Here is a 22,091-nt window from a genome sequence, read left to right as displayed (position 1 = left end):
CCTGCACATTCTTTTTAACATGAACGATAGAGTGGTGTAAATATTATTCACACTTCTAAATTGGTTCTATTAACTGTTCCTTTGTTATCCAGGAAGACAATAATAGTCTCAGTGAGACTAGAGAAAAGAATCTTATTCAGAATTTAGAGCTGTAAATCTCATTAGTACGCCTTAAATTCCAATCAAGCATTAAAACAGGTAATGCATTAAAAGCTAAACTGCTCCTCTGTACTGCAGTCCCCTCTTCAGACATAAATGCCCACTGGCTACTGATGCAGAAAGCTGGCCCTACCTCCTTCCCACATTGTTCTATCTTCACATTTGTTATCCTGTGGATTCTCTTTTTTCGGTTATCAACTACAGATAGGGCTTGGGCCTGGGCCTGGGCCTTTTTCCTCTTACAAAACGCTGATCATTTCCCTTTCCCTGACATCTTTAATGCCACATTGCACTGTAGCGGCTGTCCAAACTATGCTTATTTTTCAGCACCATATTAATTATTCCACAGCTTCTCTAATTAGCAAAACTATGACATTGCACCAGCGACTACTATTCCCCTTTCATTCATAGAGCTCTTCATTTTATTAGCTTACGCTACTACTTAGCTCTCTATGTAGCTGTTCTGCACCTCCTTTTCTTCACACCATTGGCCCTCAAATTATTTCTGGAGGGGCTTTAAGGGATAGGCATGGGTCTGTATTGCAGTATTCCAAAATACTGAAGGAATGTTGCTAAACACTGGAGCATAGTAGTAACAAAAAAACAACTGCAGTTAAAACATGTGCCCTTACATAAGGCTGAATATAAAACAATATGTACCGGTACACTATAAAAAGAAATAGATAAGATTTATATTCAAATTAATTAGATATGATATAGTAACTGTTTTCCACACCTACTTGAATGATTCCAACAGGTCAGATTTAACAACATATATCCTTTTGCACACAGAAGTATAACATTGCTCCACATATAATTTAGAAATGTGTTTCTAATGATTTACGGTCACCTTTAATCCAAGACCAAAAGCAAGTGGTCTTTCAGTGATGATCAGTCTAAATGAAAGGGAAATATATAATTTTCTCATTAGCCAAGAAGGAGCTACTGGCTATGCTGGTACATTATACAGTTCTATGCCTTGTTGTAGACCGGGCCAGCTCCAGGCACCAGCTGAGCAAGCTGGTGCTTGGGGTGGCAGATTCTAGGGGGCGGCATTCCACCCAATCCTAGGGCGGCACTGACACTTTTTTTTGTTGTTGTTGTTCGCTGCTCTGGCCGCCCTGTAGGGGGTGGAGGAGGGGAGCGCCCTGTAGCAAATTTGGCAGAGCAGCCCGCGTCCTTCCCTCCCCACCGACCGGAGCCCTCCCGGCAGGCGGCGCGGAGGTTGGGGCCGTGGGGTGAGCGCCGCCCTGAAGCCCTCCCTTCCCCCCATTAGACCGGGCGCGCACTCTGCAGCACAGGGAGTCCCCTGGCTCCGGCCGCCCTGTAGGGTTGTTTTGTTTTGTTCTCCCCTGCTTTGCCGGCCGTGCCGTTCCCCCACCCCTGCTTTGCTGCTCCAGCCGCGCCTCAGGTTGGTTTTTTTTTTTCACCTGCTTTGCCGCTCCAGCCGTGCAGGTTTTTTTGGTTTTCCCCCACCCTGCTTTACCGCTCCGGCTGTGCTGCAGGTGTTTTTTTTTTCCTTCCCTGCTTTGCCATTCCAGCTGCGCCGTTTTTTTGTTACCCCCCACCCTGCTTTGCAGCTCTGGCTGCGCCGTGTTTTCTTTTTTTTCCCCTTCACCTGCTTTGCCGCTCCAGTGCCCTTTCCCTCCCACCCCCCGTTTACCGCTCCAGCTGCATCGTGGTTTTATGGTTTTTTCTCCCCACTTTGCCCATTCCAGCCACGCCGTTTTTTTGTCCCCCCCACCCCACCCCGCTTTGCCACTCTGGCCCCGCTGTGGTTTTGTTTTTGTTTTTTTCCCCTGCTTTGCCGCTCTGGCAGCCCCTTCCCCCCCCCACTTTTTTTTCTGCTTGAGGCGGCAAAAAAGCCAGAGCCGGCCCTGGTTGTAGAATGCTGTAGATGGTCAAAGAAGAGATTAGGAGGTTTACCGTTAACTTTCAACATTTTCTTTAAGAAATTATAGTTCAGCAGTTTCAAGCTGAGGGCATCCCAACAAAGCAAGTATAATGGAGACTATGCAAAGAAGTGCTTAGAAGTCTGAATATTTATCCAACTTTTCCGCTGTCATCTCACTCCATTTGTTCTACTGAACCCTCATCCATATGCTTGCCAAACTCTCAGAACAACGTGACATAGAATTAGTCTGTTGGCAGGTTTTCACTTGATTTATATAGTGTAAACAGTTATTACAATTTACATTATGATAAAGTTAAACTATCATTATGATATTTGACACTTTTTAGAGTACATAATATTACACCTGTCTCCCATGTATATTCTCATCTTCCTCTTTCAAGACTATGTTAAAACCTCATTGTAATGTTTTATGTAAATATATAAGGAATACTTGATGGCTAATATCTGTAATGACATTTATCTTCAGGAGCGAGTTATCTAGGATCCGCTCATGTGTGAAGATAAATGTCATGAAAGATCAGTCATTATAGTATATCTATATAATGTAAATATTTTTTTACCCCTGCTGTTCTTCAGGACAGGAGCTGTATTTCATGACAGTTTTTAAAAAAAGATAGAGGACTCAGGATGTGTGAGAACAATGGGTTCTGAACACTGTTAAAACTTTTACTGCCTTGTACATTGATGTGCTACCAATGAAACATGGAACAGTCTTGGGGCCTAGATACCATGGTGAATGGAGTTGGGGGTGGCGTGGGGAGGAAGAGACAATAATATTACAGGTATGTTAAAGTAGAGAAAACAGAATATAGAAATCTCCTTATAGTTGTGTGTATAGAAAGAGATACTTTCTTGGACTCCAAGTTGCTGAAATATTAAGCTGATAGGTGCCCTAGAGATACTTGGGACGAGACAAAGAGAGAGAGAGAGGGAGGGGGGGTCCATACCCATTTGCCTCTCTTCTATGCATCATGGGGGAAATAAAGAACAGAAGTAAGGTAATCAGCCCAAAATAGGAGCAGAGAAGAAAGCAGGTATTCAGAAGAACCCCCCAAATGTGCATGAGCCAGAAACCCCTCTGTGCAAACTCCTTTTCAGAGCAGATGGACCACAAACAACCATGCACAATACTGTTAGAGTAAAATATCCATGATGTGGGCTCAATCCTACTTCCATTGAAGTCAGTGACAAAGCTCCTATTGACTTCAATGACAGGAAGGATCAGTTCCCACCTGCACATATAGAGAACTAGATTGGATATCCCTCCATGGTCTGTGACTCATCAGAGGGGTCACAGAGTGCAGCTTTGCTAGGGAATCTAATGACAGTATGGAAACAAGCAAATCATGTTACCAGTATTTAGAAGGAGCAGGAAGGAGTAGGAAAGCAGAGATACTTCCACACATTTGTCCAGAGATTCATGGAATTCCCTCTGTCTTCTACTATGGACCTCTACCTAACAAACAGTTCAGGGACTGGCCTTTACCCCATATTCCCCTGTGTTTTCTGATGTGCCACCTGTACCTGCACTTGCAGAGGAACATGCAGTAGATTATTTGGTAGCAGGTTTGTGGGCAAATATTTCTTTCTATGTGTTGTTACACTGAAGGTAAACAGAGTTCTTTATTTATTTCATAATGGACACATTTTGCAGAAAGAAGCTAGTTATAGATCTACTAGGTATCAGCTTTGAAATTTTCTTGAATTATTTATTAAATGTCTCCTGGTAGCTTGTAACAGCAGGAAGGAACAAGTTTGCTACACAGATTTACCATGTAAGGAAACAGCATGCTGTCCTTGACACTTCTAGAATTATATTGATTTGAACTGGTGTGTACTTTGTACTTAGACTTGCTCATGGGAGATCTGAAACAGATTTGATTTCCTAAACCAAAACTTAGATGATAGTAGGTGTGCTGCAAAGGTGATTATTTCGGTCTCTCTTTATAGAATTTCAATACCGACATATCCTTTCAGACAGCACCCCACTACTGAGCATGGCATTGGTATTGGCTGCATAGGGGTGAAGGGTCTGTGTTGACAGTCACTACTAACTGAAGGATCCTTTGTGGACAACAGTGGTTGGAGGTGGGAAAAGAGGTAAATTAACTGAATTATTAATTAACTTAGTAGCATCAAGTGTCCTTAGTGAAACAAGAAACCTGCTCACCAGCCCTTGCAACTGAATATAATGTGCTAGTTTAAGCCAGCCAAGATATTTTATACTAATCCTCTCATTAGAAACCATATTGTAAACATTCACCATTTTAAAAAAAAAAAATTCAAACGTGCCCTATGGATAACAGCATTTACAATATTCCTCATTTGAAAGGCTTTGTTACAAAACTACTATTACTGCATCCACAAATAATATTATTCACTTATTCTTGTGCCTATATCCAGATGCTAGATCCATGGTGCACAGACGAACAGAGTGAATAATAATAAATAATCACAAAACTCATGTATCCTTCTTCCGCCCTTCTCTGAGCTTCCCAGTACATTCTGTCCACTCTTGTTTAGATTGTAAACTGTTCAAGGCAGAGACTGTCTATGTTTTGTCTTGTGCACCACTCAGCCTATTATTGGCACTTAACAAAAAAAAAAGGTAATAGCCTCCAATTATTCATCTGTCAATATGAAGCAATTGGATATGTCCAGATTATCATTCCTAATGTTTGTAATGTGAATAGGAAGTCTCCTGTAAGAGGGAGTCATTTCTGTAACGATGGTTCTACTGTAACCACTTTGGGAAAGTTCGGATGATGTAGGGATTTTTTTTTCTGAACTGTGTTTTAAAATAAGAGCCATATTTCAATAACATTATTCATCCTGAATAGTAATTTACTATTACAACAGTTCAATGATTTACATGGGATTATTTGTGGTTACTGTCATGAGTAAAGGTATCAGCATTGCCCTACATACATTGGTCAAGATGATACACTCATTATTAAAATTCTACCAATTTTTTTGTTTGCCCTTTAGCTATAAGTTTGTCACTCATTTCTGCTTTGCTGATCCCAGGCCTGACATTCAAATGCTAGACATGTCTGTCTGTAATTCAGAGTCCCTTCACAGAAGTGAGAAAATAATGCAAAAAAATTAAAGTTATTTTATCTGCAATTATTCACTTGAATTTAAGTATTAGCATCCTTTCTTTTTTAGCATCACACCTTTGCCTCCTATGAATATCTATTGATGCGTTTTCTGGCAGGATTGTTTGATGAAACAGGGAATATTAATTGAATATTGTAAAAACATTGCTAAAAAGAGACTTTTCAGTATATAATTATGAATTTTCACACAAGAAACCTGATTCTAACACTTACGTTCATCCAATCAGTGGAACAGAAACACGTTGTGACTTTATCCAATGAAAACTGTTTAAATTTGTAGTGCTCCCAACTAGTTGTTTGCAAGCAAACTACAGATCAAAAAGTTATTCATAGACATTTGAACAACAGAGACAAAAGACATTATTCATAGAATAGTGATTCATTCCAAATGACTATATTTGGGAAAGTCTTGCTCTGTTTGCAGACAATTCATGAACAGAACAAGAGGAGCAATTGTTCAAATAAATGGTTTATACTGAATTACTTGCCCACATCAATCTTTTTTCCTAAGAGATAGCCCTGTATATTTCCCTTAGGATCCCATATTAATTTCCTCTTGAGTCCTAACAACATTATATACTCTAACATAACATATATACTGTCTCTTCCATTACCACACAATAATTGTAACAAAATACATAACACTAAACTATGTTGTACTGAAGAAGCAATCGCTCTGAGCTGTAAGTTCTTGGAGACACTGCAGTTTCAATCCATTAGATAAAAATTCTTTTACCTATAATTTTCAATCAGTCACTATATTGTTCAAAGAAGTGGACTGACAGCATAAGCATTATGTAAGTACTGTATTTTCACATTTAATTCAGGATGGGAATGAGAGCATAAAGTATTCTGTGCCAGAATAAACTGATGGATTGATTTAGCAACACTGAAGACGTACTGTGCTCAGATATGTCTGCAATTGCTCCATTATCTTATAGGTGACAATAATTTCCAAAGATTTATGAAAAAACATATGCAGAAGATGTACAACTCCCCAATATAAGTATAATTCTCACTTGGAGGTAGATCCTTGATTTTTGGAATATGAAAACATTCACGGAGGTGTTTCAGCTCATCTTCTTCATCTAAGTGCAAAGCAAGTTTCTGATCTGCTGGACTGCATCCTAACTGTGCGGCAGTTTGTTCTAAAATGGTCACTGGGAACCCATGAGAAGATGAATCCATTTTCAAGTCATTTAATTTCACCTTAAAATGAAAAACATCACAGTTTAAATTCTACAGGATACATATTCTCTAGGAGCTGACAAGAGACCACTAATGCGACTTTAATTTACACCAAAGATTTATTTGATTCCAAGCTTTTATAAAGTGAAATATTTGAATGGGATGGCAAACTACAATTGATCAATTCAAGCATTTACAAGACAACATATTGCTGTAGCCCCAAAGGCATCTTTTCCCCAGATACAGTGCTGTTTCCTCTTTAAATTATATCAGCAGCTTCTAAGTTCTACTGCTGCACTGACAGCGGTAACAAGTTCTATGGTGTCATTCACATTTGCAGAACTCAGAGCCAGGGGCAGCATTATTATTTTATTGTTTCTGCAATCTGTGTCTGAAAGAGAGCAGGTGTGTAGCTACATGTGAAGTTGTTTTCCAGTCTGTGCAATCTTCAAACTCTTCAGCTTTTTCACTTACTGAAATAAATAAATAATGAAAGGGAGAGAAAGAAAAAGGAAACACTGATGGCAGACAAAGGCATGACTGGAAGTGTGTTTTCTAGAACAGGATTTGAAATAATATTTCATTCTTACTAGACCACATACCAGTTTGTTTAACATTATACTTTCTCTGCTGTGAGAAAGAGAGGGGAAAACACAGGCCAAGCAGTCAACATGACAGGCCATATTTTCCAGAGTATGCAAACCACAAATGCAACATCTGCAATCCCACTAGTATTCACATGAAAAACAGAGAAACCTATAGGTAAAGTGTCTGGAGCATAAAAAAGTACCCTTAATACATTTTTGATACATTTTCACAGGCTTATTTGAAAATTTAGCCTAACATTTTTTATCAAAGAATATTTGCCTTTGAAGTACTTTTTTGTGAATTGAATATTATGAACTTTATTGTCCAGGTCTTACTGAGCCCCTACTATGTTCTGCAACCCAAGGAGCACTTGGAAAAACTGACTTAATCAGCTATTTGGGGATTGGCCCAGTTTAAAGAAAGCTCCGCGCAGCTAGAATGCACTCCTATGTCACTCTCTTTAACAGCCTCAAAGGAAAGGCTGCTATAGATTACACACTAGACCAGATCAGCTCTAAGAATTAGGGAAAGAAAACTGGTTTAAAGCCACTTTTCCCCACCCGCTCCAGCTGTACCAAGCAGAACTCTGGTGCAATTGAGAACTGGGCCTATATTCTTCCACTCTTCTTACCGACATATACATCTGGTAAAAATTATTCCACCATAGAGTAATATGGCCAAATAACCTCCTACAAATTCCTCGCTTTATTGATCTAGCTTCATTGTTCCATGAAACTACAGATTCTACAGTGATAGAGAGACAGAACTCAGCCAGTCACAAAATCAGTACAGACGAGATCTTATAGTCACAGTGCACCATGTAGATGCTAGAGGTGGGATCCATGAAAGCACTCAAGTGCCTAATACTGGGGTTTAATAATATAATAATAAGTCCCAGTTTTGGCTTCACTGTGATCCATAAAATTGCTGCTGAACAGTGTAGGCACCTAAACTCACTTGGTGCCTACGTTTTTAGGGTAAAAATTCCCTAGGCACCTGTGTTTCTACTCTGGGCATACACCCTATTGCCTTACTTTAGGTGTCACGATGCCTAAGAACCAGAACATTTCACAAGCTGGGTAAGACAGGTGTTCGGCCATCTAGGCTGCCTGTGGGGCCCCATCTGATAGCTGTGCTAAGAGGCTGCCTACCGGCTCAGGTCCCATTCAAAATCTGGCTAGAGAATAAGGTGGTAATATAACTGCTAGTCTAGTAGCTAGTGCACTTGCCCGGGATGTGGGAGACAGAAGCTCAATCCACGATTCTCTGCTCAGGTGGAGGGAAGGGGGAAGGATTTGAACAGGGGTCTCCCTCTGCTCAGAAAAGGTGATTCCTCAATTTCTCCTGTTGAATCTGTTCCATGGTGGATAAATAAAGAAAGTGTTTGGAGCAGGGGGACTGGACCCAGGATTTCCCATCTTCCAAGCAGATGCCCTAAGTACTGGGCAACAGAATCATCCTCACACTCTCTGGCCCAAGGACTGTCCCATTGTGGATACATACTTAAATAGGTTAGAAAGAGCAAAAATGATTTGGTCCCACCATGGTTAGGGCACTCACCTGGGAGATCCCAAGTCCAGTTCCCCTTTCATTATTTACCCACAATGGAACAGCTTCAACAGGAGAGGCTGAGGAAGCCACAGGTCAGAATATCCTAGACGCTCAGTGATTAGAGCATTTGGTTGAAAAAGTAGGAAACCCCACTTCAAGCCCTTTTATCAGAGGAGGGAATTGAACCAGGATCTTCTACCTCTTTGACAAATGCTGTAGCCAGTATGCAGTAAGAAGGCACCCCTGCTCTGGTAGACTTATGTGAAATGAGGCAGGCACATAACTCATTCTGGCAAGAAACAGCTTAGTCGCCTAAGCCCTCTGACTCCAGGAGCAGGGTTCCCATTCATGGATCACTAATCAGAGATAGGTGCCTAAATATGGGCTGCAGGAAGGCACCTATCTGAGACAGCAGTGGGGCTTAGCAAACATACCTCTCATCGACATCTGCTCAGCATTACAATGCCTAAGTCCCTTTGTGTATGCCTGCCACCCTAGAGCCCTAAAAGATTGAGATCTCCTGTAAACAAGGCCCTGCCCTTTCCTTTCTGTCTGATAATGAAAGGCAAAAAAATCTGCCTCTTCATTCTAAGAAAAGTTTTGTTAGGATTAGGAAATTACTCCAGACAGAAGCTCTGGGAGGAGTAGTAGGATTATAGGGTATAGGACTTTAGGTCTATGGATCATTAAATTCATTGTCTTTCACCTACTTCAGATTTTTGTAATTCTTAAAAGCCACTGTTATCTAAGTAAGAAATCCATCTTAACATAATATTCTAATATATATACTTTAAAAAAAAAAATCTTAATAATTGATAGCTAAAATAAAGCCAAACATATGACAAATAACTAAATTCAGATCAAATGGGTTCATATCTAATCATCAGATTAAAATCAAATGAGTGAATTATCCTCATATGATTTCCATCTAACAATCCAGGGAGACAACCGTTGGGGTTTATCCTTAAAAGTCCCTAAATCACAAAATATCTTCAGTACCAGTTAATCTAAACCTATACTTCAGCCAAATGGCAAGGATAGGAGGTCCAAATTACTACCAAGTTCAATTAGCTGACATTTAAGTTATGATCATAATGCCAATTGTATGGTAGCCCTGCCAGACTTCACTTACATAGTAACAGTCCTTCCTCTACTACCAAGATATAATTACAAGAAGAGATCACACATGATATCATGGACAGCAGTTTCTACGTAGTTTAAGGCTGGTGCACATGGGAGACTAGTTTTATGTACTGGTCTTGTCTGAATTACATAGAATTCAATTACTTATTGTACACACTCTCTCTCTCTCTCTCCCCTGCCCAGCAGACACATAGTTCATCTGATAAAAAAAGAGAAAAGAAACAAAAAAAGAAAAGGTTGATATTTAACTTTAAACTTCTCACATCTTACAGTTTCTCAAACCTTCAGGGTGGTTATTTGAAGCAGCTGGAAAAACAGTTGGTGATGTTTTGTTTCTAGTGACTCAGCTTAGCTGATTAGCGTTAATGGACCCAAAGGCTAGTGGAATAGGAAGCTATGTATGCTTGACTGTGACAAATCTAAATGTTGCTGGTATGACCAAGCTCCTTACCCTTCAATGGCCAGCTGTTGAAAGGAAACTTTGGCCTTCTGTCAAGTACTGTGACACCGCATGGCCAAGACTAAAGATTCCACCTTTGATAACACCTCTTATGGGTTATAATTAGATCTGGGCAAAAAATTTTAGACCAATAATTTATTTGCCAAAAAATGCAGATTTGGTTGACTCAGAAGTATCCATGAATCAGATATAAAGTCAGCAAATAGTGTGGGCTGAGAGAGGAGGGTAAGATTCACATACCGGCCAGAAGGGGCGGTTGGGGTGCTGGTGCCCAGTTTATAGCTTTTAGCCCAGTGGATAGGGCCCTCACCTAAGGCTGTGGAGACCCAGCTTAGAATCCCTACTCTGGAGCAGAGATTTCAACCTAGTTCTCCTTCCTCCCTCCCAGATAAGCATCCCAGCCGCTAAGATGCTGGCTACTCTGGGGTAGGTCTCTCTCCATCTCTCTTGTTGAAGCTGTTCCATTTTGCATAAAATACTTGAATGTTCACTGTACCTGAGAAAGAACATGAGATTGAATCTGTAGGCTGGTAGATATGACTTTCACCTGGGAGAGGGGAGACCCAAGTTCAAGCATCTACTCCCATGAATATTTATGTGCACAACGTTAAACAGCTTTGACAGCAAATGTTGAGAGACCCTGCTCCCCACAGCCTTGTGGTAAGGGTGCTTACCTGGGATGTGAAAATTTGAATCCCCACTCCAGCACAGGAGAATTGAATGAGGGTCTCCCACACCACAGGTGAGATCCCTAACCAGAGGGCTTTATCACATTACCACCACCACCTTTTCCCTTTCCTTCCTGTCCCACCTTTTGTGCCCTTTCAAAAACAAAAGACCCCAAACAAAATGGTTTACTGCAAACATGTGTTGTTCTATCCAGAACTAACTATCTTGATTGGCCAAAGGTTTTTGTATTCAGTTCAACTCGATTTTTTTTATCATTATTATTTTGGAAATGCCAGTGAACCAAAAAAGAAAGAAAATCAGTTATTTGCCCAGCTCTAATTATAACCAGGTTTTGCCTCCCCCAATAACTCTTCCTGGAGTCCTTCAGAGGATCAGAATAGGGTTCAACCGCTGGAGCCACTTGACATTGACCAGTTAAATTTGATTTAGTAACCTTTATAAAAAATGATGATTTTTCCCCAAATTTGCTAATGCTCCTAAGAGTCCAGAAAACCCAGCTAGCCTAGTTGATAATGTTGGACATCACTGGTATTGACAACTCTGCTCTTCTCCAAAAATACCACATGCCAGAGGTGACTTCTATGTTCCAGATTTTGAATTCCAAAAACTGTTGCCTCAACCATTAGTTCAGAATCTTTCACTTAAAATGCAGAAGAAAGTCTCAGACAGCACTGAGTCCCATAGGGAAGCCCTAGGAGGCAGCTATAACTTAGGCAGTCTGGGGCCTAAATTACACCAGGGGCCTTCTCTCTAGGCCTAAGATGATTTAAAGCCACCTTACACCCCACCTACCTCTTTTCTCCTAGGCTGTGAGGTCTGTTCTGCCCCTCTCAGAGGCACAATACGGAATCTTACCCTTAGACATTTTTTAATAAGGCCTATATATGCCCAATAATTATCACCCTGAATTAATGACCACTGTACTCCAGATGACCTTTGCCTGACAAGCAAATATCATTACCCCCGTCCCCCATTTGAGGCATGATCCAAAGCCCACAGAAATAAAAGTGGGTCCTTCTATTAAGTCCAGTAGAGTTTGGATAAGGTCCTTGGTTCCCTGTCATTGCTGCATTTTGCTATACCTGATCAATGACTTCCATTTATTAAGATTCTTATTTATATCAAGTTTTGACAGCAAATTAAAAAAAACCCCACAAATATCTAGAAGCTATAAATGAATAACTGTTTGGAGGTATGTGATGTGACATAAATATTATGAAATAAGATAAAACTACCAAAATAAAATCAATCAAAATCCTATTGAGGAATGAAATCCCAGAAACCCAGTTCTGAGACCAGAATGAGTAAACATTTTTGTCTTTGGAATAGGAGTTAGGCTTGCTGGATGCTAAACCATGAAAGCCTGTGCAGCCTTTATGACCGGCATAATTGAGCATCCTAATTGCTGCTGACAGAGCCATGCAATTATTTCATACACTTCTCAACATTAATGTGTTATATCCTATATGCCCAGAAAATAATATTTCTTGAGAATTTTGTAAACACTGTTTTACCCAATTATTGACAGCTAACTGAAAAAAATATGTGCTGTATTCTTCTCCAGTTGAAATTCAGAGACCCATTAATACAAATCCCACCTTGATGAATTTTGTCAAAATGGGGCAAGTTTTCACTAATTGAAAAAAAATGGTCAGAACACGCCTCATTTTTAAAAAAAAGTTAGTTGAGATGATGAGATTTCCTCCTCTGCTTTTTCCCCTTTAACTTTCTGATGCCTATTTGGCTTTCTAGAGACAGCATTTCTTTTCTATAACTGAAAAGAAGTGATGTTTCTAGTGAAACTAAGGTTACTGCCTGGCTGGTATTTGACTGGCCTGGTCAGCTTTTTTATGGATTTGCCAGTGGACAGAAAAATAATTTAATCTGCTGGGGATTTTTTAAGAGAATCTAAAGATTTGCAATATTCTCACAATACACAGGGATATCTAATATTAAAAGTTTCTGTGTCCAGTTAAAGATGCTGCAGTGTTCAGACTTCCACTGTTTAAGCAATAATAGATCAAAACAGTTGAAAATACAGCAGTTGTCTGCCCACCAACACACAAGTGCACCACACATGTGTGAGAGAGGGTTTGAGTCACGCCAGAGTGAGGAGACATGCAAGGCATATTAAATCATGGAAGATCAGGGCAACAGTGCGAGTGATCCTACTACACCCCTGAAAAAACTCACTCACATCAGAAACTGCCCATTCAATGACAACAGGCTAAAACGAAACAGCCTGCAAAGACTGGCTGGCAAAATTTGCTGCTGAAACAAAAGCCTGTTTGTTATCAATCTTATCTATACATGTTATCCCTCTGGATATTATAAGTGGGCTGTTGTGAGGGGGGAGGTTTGCAGAATTGCTTTGTGGTTGGGGTTACAGCAGGCTTGTCTTCTGCATTTTTTTTTTTTTTTTGCATTTCAAAGGTGATAACCCTAAGTGGGACTCAGTTTCTTTCAATGTTTCTACCTGTATTTTCCAAAGTATCTTCTGTTTCTCTTCTTTCTCCCCTGTGGACTCTGCTGTCTGTTTCCCCACACCTCTTACCTTTCCCCCTTTTTACTGCCACCACTTGCCCATGCTTCCCTATCTGGCCCTAGTTCTTTTGTTCTCTTCCTTCTCTTACTTCATATCATTCTCCTCCTTGTATGTTACCCCCCCACACACACACACAGAGATTTGATGAAAAAGACTCACCGGTGGCTATTGGCAGTCTCCTGTTTTCGAACAGAACAGATGCAGCCAAAATTAAGCAAGCTGAAAAACAGTCATTATATAGTCTTTCAGCACAAATATCATTTTTATCCTTACACTTCCCATTTTAAAGCTATAAAACAAACACAAATGCCACTAACAGCCGTGTGGTTATTTCTCTTTTGCCCTTTATACATAGTTTACTAACTGAAAAAAAAATCTCAAAAGGAAATATTAACAAATCATCCTATCAAATTTACAGGGAAAGGACCTTTAGGTTTAACTATAAGCACTATAATTTGATTATTTTTAGATCAATTTTATACTATTTTATAGTTCTATTCTCTGCCTATATAATTGTATCATCATATCTTCATTATTCAACTGTCCCCCAATATTTTCCTAAAGTGTTCAGAGCTGATTACTCACGGTACTTTCCGCCTAACACGGTGCTGCCACAAAGCATAACATGAATCTTTACTTAAAGCTGAATCACCCTAACCTCTGAACAGAGGTTATCAAATGAAGAACATTTGTTCCACTTTTTGCCCTCCAATAGCAGTTCACTAGGTAGCCAAAGGTAGTTTAACCCATAGAACTTTGACGTTTTCCAGGCTGCTGGCCAAATAAATGCTTAAGAGAGTCATATGCATATCCCGTAGGCTCAAGGGTTAAAAGACACCAGCTGAATGCACCAATAGCATTACTAGAAGTGGAAAAGGACTACTGAACTACAGAACTGCAGCCTTTAAAAAAACAAAGTTAAGTACAAGGGTCTGATATAGCAACTCTTGGGCAAGTTAGTAATTCTTATTCATATGAGTACAGTTTGCAAGATCAGTCCCTAAAAATGCAAGCCAAACAATTTGCTTTCTAAACTTACATCATCCTAACAGGGTTTTCAAAATACTGCATTAAATTCAAGTTACAGAAGTATAAGTAACAGAAAAAATTCTAAATATAATATTCACAGCATGACTGCTACAATATAAAGACAAACATTTAGGAAACATATAATTATATAATTAAATAAGTTACACAGTACATGTCACATCTGCAGCAACAGAATGTGACAGACTGGAATTACAATAAGCTCAGTTACTTAAATTAATTAAGGTACATTTTGATCTTAACATCAAAAACTGACACAGTGTTAAAAGTAATTTCACACAAAGCTCATCTTTCTATTCCATAGTAAAACCACATTACCCTGCAGCTAGCAGCCATTTCAGACAAAGAACAAGGAAGTTCTTAAACACTCAAACAAACAGCTTTTTCCACAGACCTGTTTTTTCTATGTAAAGACTGAACGGCACTATCTCTGAACACGTGACCATCTGCAGTTAACCAGAAGTCAGATACATGAAACTTATGCCTCTCACCACAGCAAAATTAAATGCAACACTAATTTAAAAAAAACCCAATTTAACTTTCTCTCATGTAGAGATACATTAATGGATCCTTGCTATCAGATTAGAGTGTGTTTACATTTGGTGCTGGGAATAGAGTGTAGGACCGGCTCTAGGAACCAGCAAACCAAGCACGTGCTTGGGCAGCACAATTCCAGGGGCGGGACTTGCTTCGGCAGTTGCGCTCTCAGAGGTTTTTTTGTTTTGTTTTGTTTTTTGTTTTTTGCTTGGCAGTTGCATTCTGGGAGGGTTTTTTTTTTTTGCTTGGGGTGGCAAAAAACCTAGAGCTGGCCCTGGCCACAGCAGTAGCTAAAAATAGAATGTAATTTCAGTGGTGCAAGTGGCTAGTGACCTTGAGGTACATGTCTATTAGCTTTGGCCTTTGCTGTTACTCTAGCCACCTTGGCTACGCTCTGTTTTTAGCATACTAGCTAGGTCACAGCTAATGTGGGTATATCTCCTTCATCTAGGATTTACGTCCCCAGCTCTGAATGCAGACATATTAAATCAAATTCTCTTGCCAGACCTGAGGAGAAGGGGATAGACATTTGACTAGACATGAGAATCAATTATGCAACCTTTGCTCACACTGAGTAGCACTTATTCACTTGAGTAGTGCCACTGAAATAATTATTTTAACTGGCTGTTAGAAAGGGGATAGAAGTTAGAAAGTGCAGCAGGACAAGTCAAATTAAAAAACAAACAAACTGGGAGGTGGGTGAGTGAAAAAAGATGAATAAATATAGGTAGCCTACAGCCAAGAGTCATCAGCATTAGTAAGGATGGTGGCAGATGGATGAGCAGTAGGAAGTTCAATTTACATAATATGGATATCTAGTAGTGCATATATTTGAATTTCTGTATTTGTCAAAATTCAGTCACTTTGTGATAGACAAAAATGAAAAGCATTAGCAATTGTTTGTCTATTCAGCCTCTGATGTGTCAGCTAGAAGGGGCCCTAGGTTGGCCCTATGTGAATTAAGACATATGTACCATCATCCATCTCACTCACGATCTGAGTCTTGGTTCTCTGTGTGGTGTTTAGCAATCACTCAGAGACAAGCTGCTGGACAGAGATATGCTTCATTCAGTGTCTCAGCTTCAATTGCCTCTGTGTTAAATATCTTAAAAGGTACAGTCCCCACAACTTCCTTTCCCAGCCAAATTTAACAACCATGAACAATCAACATTTATATAAATACAGAACTTCAAATATTTATAGCCACCCTACTAATTACATTTACTAATGGTATTTTATGAAGTACCTTGTACTGTCTCTCTATATCTCCCTTGAGATATCAATACAATGTTGTCAGGAGGCAGTAAGTCAATTTGTTCTGATGGTTCCATGACCTAGGACTCATCTGTCTTGAGCTGTTGTGGTTGGTCCCTTTCTGAGAACTATTCAGGCAAAAGTAAAGGCTCAGTGCTTCTTATTCTCCCTCCCTTCTGGAAGCTGGAGAAGGTGGTGCCTGTTACTCTTCAGTATGTGTCTGTGTGGGGCAACAGTGTTATAAGACCACAGGGCAACTTCTTGGAACACCACTGATGTTTGTGCCATTGATTTCCATCACAAATGCAAACTGTCTCATTTTCTTCAGATGGTTACTGCTATCAGGACTCCCAGATTGGAGTTTATTTTTGGTTTTATCTGGTATTTATACTTCTGAAAATCCCAGTTCTTCAGACATCAGTTTCCAACATTACAGGCACTCTTGTGCTGTTTTCTGTTAAATAAAGCAGCAGGAGACAACCCACACATTATTGGTGCCATCATGTAATTTAAAAGTGCTAAATGTGAATCAGTGTCGATACTTAGCCTTTTGCAGTAAATGGTTTATTATTTTGACAGTTTTTCACCAACCTGATGGATTGGGGATAAGGAGGTCTAGAGATTACATATATAAACCCAAACTTCACTGCCAAGTGCTAGAAGTTATACCCACTAAACCGTGACCCATTGTCAGACATTGCTATGTCATGACTAGCTAAAATAGATTTGATATGCAGAATCACCTATTCAGCTGTACTATCTTCTAGAAAAGATGTATCAGGGAAGAAAGAATAATAGTCTAAAATATGTACATATTATTTTCCAGTCTACATAAACAAATATGTTACTTTAATATTCCAGAGGACCCATTTTTCCTGTGCCACCGATGTGGGCTCTTCTGTTTGATTTGGCCTGTGTTTTGGGGGCAAACCTTGACAGTTTTCCCAATGTCATTGCTCATTTGAGGCTACCATACAATGTCTCTAGCCTCTATCTTACATTTTTCAAATCCCTAAATGACCGTCATGTATCTTTTAACATATTTTTCTCTAACACCTTAGGGAACATCATCCTGGTGTCTTTAAACAGAATCCCATCTAATACTAAAGGCTCCCTCTTGAATTGGTAGGAGGAGTTGGGAACTTGGCAATCCTAAAAAGTTGAAATTAGAAAAAAAAACTCATTTTCAGAATGAAAAGTAAGTTTTCAGCAAACAGAAAATTTGACAACATTTTCAGTCAGGTTGAAGCAAAACATTTGGTTTGGGTCAAAACAAAAAAAAATGTTGATTTTGAGCATTGACAAAAGCAAAGGAGAACTAGATTGATAACATGTGGAGTGGAGAGAGGCAAAAGAGAAGGTAGCAGCTTTCCTATATTCTTTAGTCCAGTGGTTAGGTTACTCTCCTTCGATGTGATAGGAGAACCAAGGTCAATTCCTCCCTCTGCTTGAGATGGAGAAAGAATTTGACCTTGCATCTCTTACATTACAGGAGAGTCTCATAGGCTGTGGGATAGATTGGTGTGGGCCTTTCTCTATCTCTTCTGTTGAAGCTGTTCCACTTTTTTTGTAAATGAGTAGAGACTTGAGTCTTCTACATCCAAGGCAATAGAGTCATTCTGACTCTTTCCCTGGCCCAATTATTATCCATTGTCATTCATACTAGCAATGCATGGTCATTTGGTCAGAGAAACATCTACGCTGTCAGAGCACAGTCCACCTTCCATAAGCTTCATTTTGGATTGGGTGATTTCCATTGCTTGGCAAATTCTAAATGCTTTGTAAGAGCTTCCAGTAGTCTCTCTCTCAGATATGGGGCCCAGATTCCAGTCACAATCTGGTTTCTCATTAGGGACTCTGCCCCTCATAATTGCAAGAGTGAGACTGAAGAAGCAAACTCTCCAATAATTTCACCTTCCTTTTGTGCCCTCTGATTAAAAACATAACTTTCACAGGTTTCATTTTTATATGGAGGGCAGTATTCAAATTTCTGTACTACCATTTCATAGTTAGACTTCTGTGCCTGAGTTAACTCAAAACTAGTAACAAGTGTTTCAGAACCAGCCAGTATAAAAAATAACACTACCTTCTGACTGTCTTCCTTTTTACTGGCACTCATTGCTGGCAGATAGAGAATGAATCACTGTTTGAACTTCCACCAGTTGCCTTCCACATTTCCGGAGAGCATCAGCTCTGGTGGAGATTTTAACTTCTCTGTTCTTCCACTCAGGCTATTTTCTTAATTTCTCTTTCATCCTGGTACCTTTGGGCATTCAGTAATCAGAGACAAAGTGCTTGACAAATCTGCTTCATTCAGTGTCTCAGTTCCAAGAGCCTCTGAATTACATAATATTAACTTCTTAAAGTTACAGTTCTCCACACTCCACATATCGAGGAAAACTCTTGTTTAGAGCTTTTCTAGTTCTTGTTAACGTGAGACCAGGCTCATGCTCCAAACGGTGGGAGGGAGGTCTCATTGTATGGGAAGAGAGGCGAGCACCTCTGCCGGTGCTGAGGAGTCCATCCATCCATTAATATGAACAGGATGAGGCTGGGCTCAGACCACTGAAAGCCCAGCATTAGGAAGCCAATGCAATGTCGTTTCCTCATATTTAGACTCTAAGCTGTTTGGAGCTGTTTTCATTGTGTGTGCACTGCACCTAGATCAATGGGAACCATGTTTCCTTATAGGTGCCTCCAGGTTAGCCAACCGACTAACTTCAGTGGGACCAACCAACCACATTGCCACTGGGGTCTGTCGGTGTTACAATTGGGGGCTCATCTGGGATTTCAACTGGGAAGTCTCTGAAGCTCGGAACGCGCTTCCTCAGGTAGGGGAAGTATATAACCCACACACCTTCTGGGTGTGGTGTTCTGGCCCATTGAGTGGCACTGAGACCAGTTAAAGAGAGAAAGAGAGAAAATGAGTCTGCTATACATCCAGTTGGCTTTTAGCTCATGCAGTAGAGGCTCATGCACTAAGCTCCAGAGGTCCCAGGTTCAATCCCGCTGACCAGGGTCTGTCAGCGTTACAAATGCAAGGCTGCTGGAACAATTTGTATAGTGGGGATGCTGAAAGCCATTGAACCAAAGGGTGAAACCCCATATATGATGCAAGGCACTTCAAGTCAGGGGTGCTTCCCCACCTCTAGTACCAGCAGAATGGGGAATGGGCAAATAAGGGGGAGTGAATGGGTGGATCCAAGACTCTCCTCTCCCAGTCCCTTTTCTTTCTTTCCCTCCCCGGCCAACATGTTCACCAGCGCAGTTAACCTGTCTTGCAAGGGGAAATAATCTTCTCCTCTGCAGCAGTGTAGACCAATATCACCTTGCTGCCCCCTTTAGAGCTAGGAAGGGAACTAGGAGAGGCATGATGGAGAGTCACAATTCTCTTCTAAGTAGCTCTTCAGGCAGTATAGCTTTGCCCTGCCACTTTGTCCAGTTCAAAATGATATTTCCACGCTAGGATGTGGAAGTCAAATTGTGGTTACATTTATACTTGGCGCTAGGGCTGTGATTCCTGGCTTGCTTAGACATACTTATGCCAGCTCTCATCCAGCTAGTGCGCTAAAACTAGCGGTGTAGCTGGGGTAGCACAAGGAGCAGCGGCATGGGCTAGCTTGCGAGTACAAAACCACACCTAGGAATGTAGTTGGGGCAGGTAGCCCCTGCCTTTGCTTGTCACTGCCCCTGCTACCATGGCTATGCTACTACTTTCAGCACACTTACTTGATGAGAGCATGGGCTGGGACTCACAACTCAGCTCCAAGTGTCAAGTTTACACCTCATTAGCGCCTCAACTGCTGCTATGATATGTATTAAGTGGGTCAGGTTTACTAGCGAAATGGGTGAGTAAAAGAAATCTCACTGGACTTCCAAATGCCTGGGTTGTCCCCTTGCTATGCAGTACTACAAATATCCACTCAAATGTAAAAATATGTGAAAAGTCCCCTATTCCTCAGCAACAAATCAAGATAATGAGTGGTAATAAGTTGTTCTTTGCAGCAGGGAACTTTCCAGTGGCCAACTCCTCATTGTTCCAGAGGGAATAGTTGTATAATTCTGTTGAATATAGTTGCTTTAGGCAGACCAAAAGGGTAGCAGAAGGCAGCCCTTTCATGATGCCCTGGGGTACTCACAGGCTGCATCTATCCTAGCATTGGTCTACCACTGTTGAAGCTCCATTGAGGTTATCAAAACTGGGAGCACTAGTATAGTGCTTCAGATCTACGGAGAGAAGGCAGGAGAAAGCATTGTCTGTGTGTGTGCGTGGGGGGCGGGGTTTGAAACATGGTCAAGCTAAATTGAATGAAGCTCTGACAATTTCACAAGCCTACTCAGTGCCCAAATTAGAATCTGACAGAGGCAGGAGGAGCTATTACCCATAATATGACATGAATGTGCAGCCTGTTACTGCAAGAGGTAAAACATAACCCTGTACTTGAGGATATTCAAGGGCCAGGCTTCTGGATTAAGCATGACCAGTAGCCACGAGCTGCTAGGGATTTTAATGTGCCTGGAACTCTGGAGGAGGGGAGGTCTCAAAGGAATTTTGGAAGAGAATAACAAACTCAGTGGAGAAAGAGAGAAGATTTTACACTATAATTTACCAGGCAGTTGCTGCTGTTAGGCTTGAGGTGTTGAAGTTCGCTGTGCCTTGGGGTGACATCTGTGGATGATTTGGTCAATTAATCTTTATGTGAGATGTCTGAGCTGAATGTTCTGAAAATGTTTAGTCTTCCTAAGCAGAGACAACAGAATCAAGTTCTGCCTTGCAGAGAGGTAAAGCACTGTCTGCACAGCTTTCCCATTCCTCTTTGATCAGATTAACCACACCAGTTCTGCTGCCCAAAGGCCTTCAGCAGCCTCCTGGAAAGAGTCAAGACTTGGTCTTTATTACAGCTAAATGTGTTCTGTTAATCTGTTATTTATACACATGTGCACAATGCACTGGAGAGTCTTCCAGCAATAAGCGTGATTGTGGTAGTAGTAATAGGGCAAAATATGCCACTTCCATTAATTATATGCCCTGGTACACAGTATCAAAACAGCCACATTATTGGATACTCTCATTTCTTTTTCTTATGTATTTGAACAGGGTTTTTTTAAGTTATTTATTTTCTACGTAGGATTGGGAGAAAAATGTTGTATACATTCTATTATATCTATTTTTTAATTCTCTCTCCTCAGTCAAATGAAAAAAACAAAACAAAACTTCTGTCTCTTTCTTCAGAAGGTCAGATTTCCAGTAATTTAGCCGTTTTCCTCCTTTCAGAATAAATATATCCAGGCAGCCAGGCTTCTGAACAAAGTTGGGCAAAATAAAACAGAAAAAAAAAAGTCATCCCCTTTAATGAAATTTGACAGAAAAATCCAGGAAGAATGAAACTAAATGCAAATCCAAATATATTTAGATATGTTAGTTTTAAAAAAATCTATATTTCATGCAAATACAGTTTCATGCATTCTTTAAGATTTTAATTATGTAGAAAGTTTGATGGGACAGTTAAAAACATGTTTGAGCTTCAGAGTCTAATAAAACATTGGATATTTATCAGGCAAGTAGAACAAAGTGCTAAAGTAAGGTAATTTATTTAATGCCTTATAACTAAAACACTTGCTAAATTCTCTTCAAATTTTGCAGAAAATTTCTCTTTAGCCTGAAAAATATCAGGATAAAATGACTTTTCTAGCCAAAGTAGTCGGAACCCTTCAGTCTCAAGAGACCATGCATATGGGCCCCTGAGAGGTGAATTTACTCAGTTGTTTTTATGGCAGCTGTGGCTGAAGAGACCCACTCAAGAGAGACAATCCCTGCCGCATCTGTCACATTTAAAGGGGGTGTTTTCACCCTTTTGGCTCTGCCTTCCACAAGCTCTTTTCTCCTCTGCTAAA

The 22,091-nt window shown here is 40.3% G+C and overlaps 1 protein-coding gene across 14 annotated transcripts in view; it reads right to left on the bottom strand.

The window, feature by feature from the left end:
• KYNU (kynureninase) overlaps window positions 1-22,091 on the bottom strand; it is a 134,366-nt gene that overhangs the window by 69,346 nt on the left and 42,929 nt on the right. For 4 of the 14 annotated variants that reach the window (XM_045032905.1, XM_045032897.1, XM_045032902.1 and 1 more), the window contains exon 2: window positions 6,213-6,402. The exons of 1 other annotated variant lie outside the window; for it this stretch is intronic. In XM_045032905.1, the coding sequence (XP_044888840.1) occupies window positions 6,213-6,381 (169 nt within the window). In that variant the 5' untranslated portion in view covers window positions 6,382-6,402. Of the gene's footprint in view, window positions 1-6,212; window positions 6,403-6,798; window positions 6,855-13,517; window positions 13,578-13,943; window positions 14,023-14,723; window positions 14,766-14,799; window positions 14,819-16,188; window positions 16,651-22,091 lie in introns of those variants that run through there. 9 more of the 14 variants (XM_045032898.1, XM_045032900.1, XM_045032894.1 and 6 more) reach the window with 8 other exon arrangements.

The sequence above is a fragment of the Mauremys mutica genome, chromosome 10 (assembly GCF_020497125.1).
Source record: "Mauremys mutica isolate MM-2020 ecotype Southern chromosome 10, ASM2049712v1, whole genome shotgun sequence".
Lineage (NCBI taxonomy): Eukaryota > Metazoa > Chordata > Testudines > Geoemydidae > Mauremys > Mauremys mutica.
The sequence above is the reverse complement of the archived record's forward strand: the minus strand, read 5'-3'. Positions and strand labels throughout refer to the sequence as shown.